The sequence below is a fragment of the Pistacia vera genome, unplaced genomic scaffold (assembly GCF_008641045.1).
Source record: "Pistacia vera cultivar Batoury unplaced genomic scaffold, PisVer_v2 Contig1170, whole genome shotgun sequence".
NCBI classification, from domain to species: Eukaryota; Viridiplantae; Streptophyta; class Magnoliopsida; order Sapindales; family Anacardiaceae; genus Pistacia; species Pistacia vera.
In genome coordinates this window covers 70,212-82,037 of record NW_022195216.1, presented here as the reverse complement: position 1 = coordinate 82,037, position 11,826 = coordinate 70,212, and the positions used below count along the sequence as shown (strand labels likewise).

General features: G+C 31.9%; 1 protein-coding gene across 1 annotated transcript; it reads right to left on the bottom strand.

Moving 5' to 3' along the window:
* Nucleotides 1-10,687: 10,687 nt before the first annotated feature.
* On the bottom strand, nt 10,688-11,554 carry LOC116107868 (uncharacterized mitochondrial protein AtMg00810-like). Its single transcript, XM_031394150.1, has one exon. The coding sequence runs from the start codon at nt 11,552-11,554 to the stop codon at nt 10,688-10,690; it is 867 nt and encodes a 288-aa protein (XP_031250010.1).
* Nucleotides 11,555-11,826: the final 272 nt, after the last annotated feature.

Genomic DNA, 11,826 nt, shown 5'->3' with positions numbered 1-11,826 from the left:
AAGAAAATCTAATTTTATTTTAACCAAATTTAAGAAAATATTAAATGAAAATTTACCTTATTTATAATGACTATATGATACTTCATATCACACAGTTAAATACATCCATCAGCGTGGAAGGTGTAATTTGCGAGGACTTCCTTTAAAGCCCACAGTTTTTTAAAATACACAAAACCTCCCCGAAGTAAGAACCATAAATTGAGAACTGAATTTTAAATAGTGACGGTTATAAAATGAATAGTGATAATAACATTGCACATGCTATTGATTGATGCCACTTAAGCTAATGCGGACATTCTTTGTCATTGTTCACAATATCAAGATGTCATTGTCGTAATGTATTTAACGGTATAATCTTAACTTAAAAATGAAATAAACCTTACTAAATTATTATTAATCGATGACAAATTCAATGACATACTTAACATCATTAAAATTAGTTCATGCAATTTATTAATTTGTTACCATCGTTGAAGTTTTCAATCGATTTCTAACTTTGCAACAATACCTAATATATATTTATAATCTAATGGTAGTTGTATTTGTTTAAGATTATAGAAGTAGACAAATCAAGATAGTGAGATCATGACACTGCCAATTGACCACTAACAAATTGACACTAATATATTTAGTGTTGAATAGTGTTTCGAAGTTTTGAAATTGTATTTTAAAAAAAAAAATGAAATGACTAAATTATCCCTAATTATAACTATAAATTTAATTAAAAGAGTGAGGGGGAGGTAATTGTAATATGAAGAGGCATGAGGGTTTAATTAATTTGTCTAAAGATGAGGTAGATTAGTGGAGATAATGGGATAATAAAGAAGAGAAGAGAAGACAGGTGTCAGAAGAATGAGGGAAGGAGGGGTCTTGTGGGTATGAATGATTAATAAGAATTTAAGAAAAGATCCTAGTAATATGCCCCCATTGCTTTACCCACACCAGACACGTAACCATAAAGATTTATTACTTTTGGATTCTGCCACTGCTGTCTTCGATTTCCTAAACTAATTTACTCTAATTTTTAGGACAGATATAATATGTAGTTTTCATTTTATTAGCAAATTTCAAAAGTGCTCTATCTTTATTTGTACCACTTTTGAATTTTGGTTCAAAATTGGTCAAGAATCTTTGACTAAATTTCAAGAGTGAAAAATAGGAAATAAAATCCTTTGAATTTATTAATTCAGCATTCACTTTATCATTCATGTTCGTAATTCAATATCTTTAACATCTAATGGTTTTATTTAAATAGAAAAAATTGTGTAAAAAAATGTGGCTCTTGATCATGTTATATACCTATAATAGTCTAAAAGTAGTTTTGAGTTTGTACTTTCTGAAAATAACAACCTAGTAATTGGTCGTATGTTTAAAACTTTAAGATATTTGAAATAGAGATTGACTATATAATATATTGTGAAGTTAAAGAGTAGTTGCTAATTTTTAGTTCATACATTAAGGTTTTCATAATAGTATTTGCATTAAATATTATCTATCTATATATATTTCAACCTAGTTAGAAATTATGAAATTTTATAGAGACGTTTAAATGACAGAGAAACGATGGTCTTACATGAAACTCTATCTGCTATCATCCTGTCTTTATTCATCAACTAATTAAACGTTTGTTAGTTATCAAAAGGATGACCATTGAATTGACAATCCCCTAACTTGGTGGTCCTCAGTTCCCAAAATTACAAGCCTTCTTCAATCTTTTCATAATATATCGCTATGACTTTTGTTTCATTGACGAAACTCTTACACAACAACATGAATGAATAAATAATACACAAAATAGTTTTAGGTTTAATTTGAGATTATTGTAGCTTCTCTCATAATCACTTATTTCTTAAACAATAATCCAATATATTTTTTATAAACACATTTCAAAAGTGATTATAGAACAATTTACTTTTTTTTGTAATCTATTTGATTGAATGATATTAAAAGTAGGTATTTATAGCTTTCGGAATTCAAAATCAGCTTTTAGAAATACAATTACCAAAATACCCTAAAATTAAATATAAATTCTAATGTTATTAAATATAAATTCTAATTATCTATAAATTAGATTAATAAAATATAGAAATACATGAACTGACTGGTGGAGACGCCGACCAGCTTCCAGCGAGTGAGTTTACATCATCGGCACCATTAGAACCTCCGATTGACTATCTACGCAATGGTGTCAAAGGTTTATTGTAATATGGCATGGTTATACTGCAGAAATCTGATAAAGTTTTGGCCAAACTCTTCTAACTTTATGTGCTTTAAAACAACCTAATTTTGACAGTTGGCATCATTATGTAGATTGGCGGTCGTCGATCTCAATGGTGTTGATGGTGTGCATTCATTCGCCGTCAACAAGTTCACCGGTAGAGGCAATTAGCAATCGTTAGCCAATTTTCATTTTTTTTAAATATATTTTAATAATAAAAAAAAATTTCAAACCATACCCGTTTTGATCTTTCTTTTATTTTTTTGATAACCAGACTGTCCTGACTAATTTATGCACACCTTAACTAATCCTAAGACTATTGAATACTCTTTTACAAACTCAATATTCTAGATAAGCTACAAATATGTTAAATAACTTCAAGGTGGTTTAAACCAATCAATGAAATGAGTAATCATTCTTGACCACCAAATCAATCTCTTAAGGTTTGTTCTGATCTTTTTACATGGTTAATATATCATCTCTTAAAAATCAAAGTGATTTTAAAATTAAGAAAACAAACACCCTACTAAATTATATTTAAAGTTGATTATTTCAAAAGTAGACTCACACTCATAATTAATTATGAGACAAGCTATAATAATCTCAAACTAAATTTTTATCCTTATGTGAATGGCTCTTAACTTCCACTAAGAAATTGACTTATGGTGATACGATAGAAAAGGATGGTGTCACCCATCAAGTAAAAAAGATGAATATATCGATTATTAATTTATTAAAATAATAAATTGATTATCTTGGTTTCCCATTTTCATTTCCTGCAAAATATAATAGATATCTTTAATTTGATGATTAATTATTCCGGCATATTCCTAAATTTATAGTGCTATAAATAAATTTTAATTTAAATAATACTATATGAATAAAATTTGTATATGAAGTTTTAAATTTATGTCTTGCTTATAAAAAAATTATATAATTTTTTTAATATTAGAGTATAAAATAGAGATTTATAAATGTGAGTTGTATTGATGTGTGTCATAAGAACATATGTTAAAAACAGTAAAAAAAAAAAAAAAAAAAAATTAGTATTTTGATACATTGAAATTGTGTCTTATCTTCTATATATAATATGCATCTAAATAAATAAATAAAATCTTTTAATATTAGAATACATATTAAGACAATTCATAAAATATTTATAGGCTTTATTACGCGTAAGTTGATTGGTTTAAATTAATTAATTCAGTAGGTCTTTCATAAATTTGTCAACCTAGCAAGCTACTTAATTTAACAATAGGGTTTAGTCAAAGAATATTCCTTAATAGTTGATATAAGGTTTAGCAAATTATATTATGTTGATAAATCAAAAGAAATTATTTTATCAGATGATTGATTTGTCACGTTAGTGGGGGACCGGAATGAAGGTGTAAAGTGAGAATGATGAATTTGAGAAAAATTAAAAAAATATTATAATTTTCTACAGTATTACTTAAAAAGGGACACGTCCTCTTGCATCGTTCTTCCTAATTATCATTGTTTATTAAGACGATAATCTTCAGCCGTACAGGTGTTGGTTATTTATTTGTATGTAAAAGTAAAACATCCCATTTTAATAATATTTGATCACGAGCACAAAGGTATTTATTTGTTTTTTTCTAATTAATTTTACTGTATAACATAGTAATATATTGGTGGGTGTCTCACCAATTGACACGCTGCAACCAATTTTTATGCTTGCCACCGCATATCATGTGGCTGTTTTTAATTGGTTATACATAACCCATTTCTATTTAAGCCTCATTTGAAATGAAATGATAATGAGAACACTATTAATTAATTGATATTCTACATTAGATAAAATTAGTTTTGTATCACTCAATTGAGGAAAGAAATGTAAAACATTCTTAAATCACTATTGAATTTATATATTTATTATCAAATAAAAACTATCGAATTGCAATAGATCAATAATTTATAAATTAATGTCAAAAATGTAAATAAAAAATATTAAGTTCATATAATATAGCCTATAGGGTGTGTTTCTTTTGGGAAATTCTTTATCACTGAAAAAGATAAGATTGCTATTGAGATATATTATCTTGAAGATTAATGGGGAATGTTATAATAATATGTTTGGTTAGATTGATGAATATAAGTAATTAATATGTTTAATTGGGAGAAATAAAATATTATCGAGGGATTTTTACTGAATTGCCCTTCCTTGTTATTATTATTATTTAGTACATTTTTTTAACCCCCTACTTTGAGAATTTAGCTAAAACAACCCAACAATAAAAGTTTAAAATTTAACAAAATACACCCAACCACCTAAGACGACTGCCAGCTATCAGGCACCACCGCAGGCCATCGTCAATAGTCATCGAAACAGCGCACGACCGATCGGATCTGGCATGTCTTGCACCGATCTAACCGTTTTCGACCAGATCGAAGGCCGAAAACGGTCAGATGGCCATGGATCTAGTTGGAAAGCCATATCCATTTGACCATTAACAGCTAAATCTATAGCCGCTAACGGTCGTGGATCTGACCGAAAACAACCAGATCTGTTCTAACTGTTAACGGCCAGATCTGTTACCGTTTACTGCCTTGGATCTTGCCAAAAACGGCCAAAATGGATCTAGTCATTTCCGACTAGATCCACGACCATTTGGCCATTTCTAGCCTTCAATCTAATTGAAAACGGCTAGATCGGTGCACAGCCAGTCAGATCCGGCCAGTCGTGCGCTGTTTCAATGACTGCCAATAGCGGCCGACAGTGGTGGCCGACAATCGATAGTTGTCTTGGGTGGCTAGGGATATTTTGGGTATTATCCATGTAAATAGTGAGGATATTTCTGTCTAAAAAAATAATATATGAGTTAAAGAAATCATTTCACTCATTTGGGCTAATTGTTATTTAGTAGACATATGAGGACATTTGTGTCCAAAATGTTTATTAATTAAGGGTAAAATCGGTATGGATAGTTGATTACCCCGATAATGGAAAAATAACACCCTCCCAGATGGTAATCGAATTACCCCCGTTTTCACCTACAATAACCCCTATTGGCATTGAAAGTTTACTGTAATCTTTCATTACTTGACGCCCAAATGTAGTAATTTCCAGAAAATAAGATAGATTATTGGTGTTATTTGTTATGCCCTTGAAACAAACACACCCATAAGGTGTGTTTAGTTGGGGTAATCCTCAATTACTCCAATAATGTCATCTTATATTATTGACATTACTATGTTTGGTTGTCAAGTAATAAAAGATTATGGGTAATCTTCCAATACCAATAATAATTACTGTAGGTTATATAGGTGGTAATCCGAATACTACCATTTTTTTAGATATTCTAAGATTACTTGGTAATTTTAATTTTGCTAAAATTTTACCCCTAACTAATAAAATTTTTGGACAATAATGCCCTTGTTATGAAAACAATTTACAAGAATATTCATAGACTATTTTATCCGTATACACAAGATTTTTAAGACATTATTACCCTTCTACTTCAAATAAATTGCCCAAGACCACAACCATATTTGGCCACCACTATCGGTTGTCGGTTGACTTCATTGGAATGGCACACGACCAGCCAGATCCAACTGATCATTCGTCATTCTGACGACTGCTGGTCGTCGCCAGCAGTGGTGGTCCACAATTAGCAGTCGTCTTTGGTTTCAGGGGGTGTTTTGGCTAATTTTAAACTTTTATTGTGGCCAAGATGTTTTAACAAAATCTTTAAAATAGGGGGTTAAAAAATGTAATCCAAATAATAATAATAATAATATATTGTTATTATTATTTAAAAAAGATGACAATTCAGTAATTTACATAATATACCTACCAATTTATTTCAATCTAACCAAACATATTTAATATAACATTCTCCATAATACAACATTCTTTGAAATGTGTGCAAATTTAAATTAATTTTTAAATCATTAAATTTACACATGTAAAACCTAACACTCACCATGATTATATCAATAATTTTATATTTGTTATTTAAGTTTATTTGTTAAGGTTTCGTTTCTATATAAGACTTGTTACGATTGGAATCAAAATCAAACTATCATAAAGAGATGGTCTTAATCTCTCTTAAATTTATGAAGTTTGATGAAAATAGTAAATTTGGGTATTGGTGAGTCCATATAAAGTTTTTGCTTGAATATGAAGATTTTTGAGAAAACCTAGCCTATAGATCTAGTTACGCTAGCACAAAATCAAAGAAAAGATTTAAGTGATAACAAAAAGAAAGATTTAAAACCACTTCAAAAAGGTGCTTGGGATATACAGTATATGATTAATTAATAGATGATTGAACAAATGTTTATAAAAGAATTGCTCATGCCACCACTTCAAAAAAGGTTGATGAATATTTTATAGAGGAAGAAACGTTCAATTGTATACTTTATGGAGGAATTTTTGAACTTCTTTTAAGACACAGAAATCATAAAGAATTTCTTGTTATAGCTCTTTTCAATCGTTTACTTACCCTTCTCTACTCTTAAAAACACCATTTGAAGTTTTTCACAATAAAAGTACGAACTTATATAACCATTTACAACAAACTCTGATTTTTATAAATGCCGAAGCATATCGAAATAGATTTTCATGTGATTATAGAAAGAATTCAATCATATATTACCTTCATGCCATCATACACTCAAAAATTGACAAGATGGCATTTTGGAAATGACCAAAATAATAACCTTCGTATATTGGCAAGGTGGTATTTTAGAAAGATAATAAATTGGTAATAGGATATTTTGGAAAGAATATAATCATATATCCATATCAGTAGTCAGCTTTTCATTATTGGGTAATAATAATTAATTTGATTTTATTAGCATTAAATAATATTTCGAGTTGTATATAAATACATAAATAACTATACAAGAAATACATTTTCCTCGTAATTTCTTCAATTAATTTTTTTATATTTTTACATATTCATCAAGTACTAAACAAATTGGACGGGGACTAAGAGACAGAGTTTTAAAGGCTAAAAGCATGTGAAAAATTAACGGGTTATACGCAATTGCCGTAAAAGATGGTGGCATGATAGATTAAAACCTAATAATTCTAAAACTACATGAGAGGCTAAGGTTGATATATTTCTAATTTTAGCTTTTCGCAAAAGTGCAACAACTTGTAGCTAGCTTATATTGTTTGCATGCATGTGCTACGAGATCTTCAAATCTAAATATCAATCACTTAATTGGTTTATACTTATACTCACCACAGGAGATTTATCCTGTCACGATGAAATATGAATACCCAAGGCCAAGATGAGGCCTGAGGGCTGGAATAAATCCCCTATTGCGATGTCACTTGGCGTCTCTATTACTTAAAACCCTTTTGCAATAGCAGTCCAGTCTCAAAATCATTACAGCTTTAATCGTTGTTGAACTGCTACTGGATTGTATTACGAATTTTTGTTTGATATGCTATAACCGATAAGGTTATTCCGACGTGACTAAAATAACTCCAGTTTAATGCAGGATTTAATGTCATTGTACGAGTATAATAAGTATACGTAGAGGGTAATGGTAGCCCCTTAATTTACCGATTACTAGATTGCATTGAAGGTGGAAGGCATTATGTGGCGACAATCTCTTCTTGGCAACAAACTCAATGACAAATTTGTCTCAAGTAATATCAAAATAGTAGTTGTAGGGTGCTTGTGCTCTGGATTTTTAGGCCCAGACTAGAATGCCAAATTGGCTTGTTCGGAATTGGATAAGGCTACCTAGTGAAGATAACACTTGTGGTCCATAAAATATGCTCATGATTCCTTTGGATACTCGCATTTTGAAAGTGGTGGTTTCAGCAATCTGCGACACATAATTTACTTTTGTGGGAAAATGTCCAACATTATGGATAATTTAGCTGCCAAAAATATCTATGGGATATGGATACATTATGGATAGTTTTCTAAATGTTTATTGATATTTTTTAGTTTCTTTTATTTTCTAATAGTGACACAATTTTTACTCAGATGGACATGTCTTACACTTCTTGGCCTGAAGCAAGATGGTATAGAGCCAGAAAGATCGTTCTCAGAAAGATACAAAAATTCAATACCTTCAAGTTTGCAGAATTCAACCGAAATTGAACCCTCAAAGAGATTATTGAAAAATAAATTCCAATCAAATTTGACTAGTTCCCAATCAATTTTGGAAGGTATCCTGAAAAATGGGTTATCACTAACATCGTTCTATCAATGATAAATTTTGTTGGATGAGATGTGATCCACATAAAAGTTTTACATTCGAGTTGAGTTAAAAATTGCAGGAACATTTGGCCATCCAGATTGTCATGTGATAGCTAGTTTGACAGAATAAAGACTCATTTGAAGCCATGATTAAATTAAGACTTCAAATTTGGAAAGAACGAACTTATATTTGCGGGAATACGACCTTGGAAGATATTGTGATATATATATATATATCTAGCAAGTACATATGTCAGGATTTGGAAGTGATGGCAAATGAAAAGGCCCGTAAAGGAGTTATTTCCATTTTGGTTTTGTTCTTTGAAAACCAAGATGGAAAATTTCCTCCAAAATTGATGTAGGAAAGAAGACTTCGCAAGTCATTTTGGTGTATCAAGAAGCTAGGCAGTGCTATATTGAGTCCTCCAAGTCGACAATTCGAAATACAATAGTCATTAGTTGAAACTTTGGAAACCAAGTTCCGGAAAAAGTTTTTGGGATCAATTTCATCACTTAAGATGGAATTAGGATTCTTTCTCTTGACTTGAGTTTTTCTAACCTTTTAAAGATCTCACAACACATCTATATTTTAATTTATTTATGTGGTTCTGATCTATTTGTCTATGATTACTAATCACAAGCCTTCATTTGTTCAGGTAAAATATCATTGCAGGGGAGCATTTTGGTTGATGACATCAAGGTTTGAGTGGTTAGACAAATGAGTGGAATGAATATGGGACTTGCAACCTGTTTTGTGAAAGTGAATTCCAGTGAAGTAATTGTTGCAGAGATCCAATAGCTTTAAGAGATATCATGTTTCTTATTATCCCGTCCAATTCATTTCTACTGAGATCTAACTCTTCCAGGTTCTTCAAATCACACCACCCTGTTCCACAAATATGGGAGAAACAAAAAATATGATATTGAAAGAAGCCTGTGTTGAATAAATGTGAAGAAAGTGGCCACATGAAAACTATTAGTTTACTTTCTTATCGTAAAGTTGTTATATCTTGCAGTGCATCATGCAAAGACAGAAATTTAACATGTTTCGTTTGTGGATTGGATGGGAAAGAAAATGAGAATAATTCCCTTTCCCATTTTAATCATATTCATATTCCCTTCTCATTCCCATCTGAGAAGAGACAGTTAAGAACGAGAGAAAAGAAAAAAAATCTGGAAACTTCTGATTATTTTTTGCAGTAGGAACAAATGGCACAGCTGATATGCTTATATACAGAACAGAGAAACAGAACTCTAACAGCTATTAACAGTATTTTAACAGAACCATAACAGAAATATAACGGAGGCTTAGCAGCCTTGTACTTAACAGACTTACTACATTTTCTCTCTTACATCTTCCCTCAAACTAAACTCGGGAGATCTTGCCAACTTGATTCTTCTTCATATCTTCCGTAAACTAAACTGTGCAGATCTTTTACCAACTGCTAACTTTAACATTCTTGAATTCTATTCACATCTTCCCTCAAACCAAATTGGAAGACCTTAACAAGCTGCACATTTGACAACTGACCCTAGAACTAATACAGATCAGCTCAACAGAAAACATACACTTCTAAACGAGGATCATCACAGACTCAGCAGATAAGCACATTTGAGTAGGAAATCAACACCAACCAGATGAACATTAACAGCAGCACACTTAATCAGCACAAACTGCCCATTTATCAAACAGCACCTTCTTAACACTGCTGATCATTGAACAGACATATTCAAGCAGCACATCAATCAGCACAAACTGCCCATTTATCAAAACAGCACCTAAACTCAGCAACTCTTTATCAAAAAACAGCACCTTAACTCAACAACAAAACAGAGGCAACAGGCAACAGACTTTTAACTCAGCAGCACAGTCAAATAACAAAAGAGGCAACAGGCAATAGACTTTTAACTTCAGCAGCACAGTCAATAGAGGCAACAGGCAACAGAATTTAACTTCAGCAGCACAGTCAAATAGAGGCAACAGGCAACAGACTTTTAACTTCAGCAGCACAGTCAAAATAGAGGCAATAGGCTTCACAGTAAGAGTATCTCTGAAGAATTCAAACTTGGAAGCTGAGAGGGCTTTGGCAATAATATCAGCTCTTTGATCAGTAGTTACATATTGCATTTTCAATTGTTTGGCAATCACTTGCTCTCAGATATAATGGGCATCCAGCTCCATGTGTTTGATGCAAGCTAGGAAAATTGGATTAGAGGCTAGAGAGCCAACACTCTAATTATCACACCAAATCACAGGTAATTCAGATAAGTGAAGACCAATTTATGAAAACAAACTCCTAAACCAGGCTACTTCAGTTGCCCCTTGAGCTAGAGCTCTATATTCTGCTTCAGTAGAGGACAAGGCCACCACTTTCTGTTTGTGAGAACTCCACTGTAGCAAGTTTGGACCAAGGATCAGACAACAGCCACTGGTAGACCTTCTATCCTGGACACTACTAGCCCAATCATCAGTGTAACACTCTAGATTGAATTTGTCAACCTTATGAAATTGAATCCCATGTGTGAGTGTACCTTTAATATACCTCAAGAGTCTTTTACAAGCTTGCCAATGCAATTGAGTAGGAGCTTTTAAAAACTGGCTCAACTTATTTACAAAGTATGCTATGTCGAGTCTGGTAAGGGTTAAATATTGCAAAGCCCCAATGGTGCTTCTGTAAAGACCTGGTTTGTCAAAGAGTTCATTGTCTTCAACAACTAACTTAGTTCCTACAACCATAGGTGTAGAGAATGGTTTGGAATCCAGCATGCTTGTTTTGACAAGCAAATCCTTAGCATATTTCTCTTGATTCATATGAAGTACTGATTCAGTTCTAGTGACTTCAAAACCAAGGAAATACTTCAATGATCCCAAAGTCTTAAGAGCAAATTGCTTGTTCAATTTGTGAATTATTTCTTGCACTAATGCAGCATTGCTTCTAGTAAGAAATATGTCATCCACATACACTAGAACATACAACACTTGATCCTCTTTTTTGTAAATAGACTTGAATAAGCTACTGATTAGAAAAGCATGCTTCAACTTGTCAAACCAAGCTCTTGGAGCTTGTTTAAGTCCATAGAGTGCTTTGGTTAATTTGCATACATGTTGGGGATATTGAGAATTGACAAAGCCCTCAAGTTGGAACATGTAAACTGTTTCAGCTAACTCCCCATTAAAAAAGGCATTGTTTATGTCTACTTTCTGAATATCTCATCCATAGCTCACTACAAGACTTAGAATAATCCTCATTGTGGGAGATTTAACTACGGGACTGAATGTTTCACAATAGTCCACACTAGGAGTCTGTTGGAAGCCTTTAACTCTCAACCTAGCCTTGTACCTTTGAATGGAACCATTAGAGTTATACTTAATCCGGAAGACCCATTTGTTAGCAACATGATGCATATCAGAGGTGGCTG

Bases quoted from the DNA above. Each gene is read 5' to 3' on its own strand.
- LOC116107868 (XM_031394150.1), bottom strand. From the start codon at position 11,554: ATGTTCCAACTTGAGGGCTTTGTCAATTCTCAATATCCCCAACATGTA.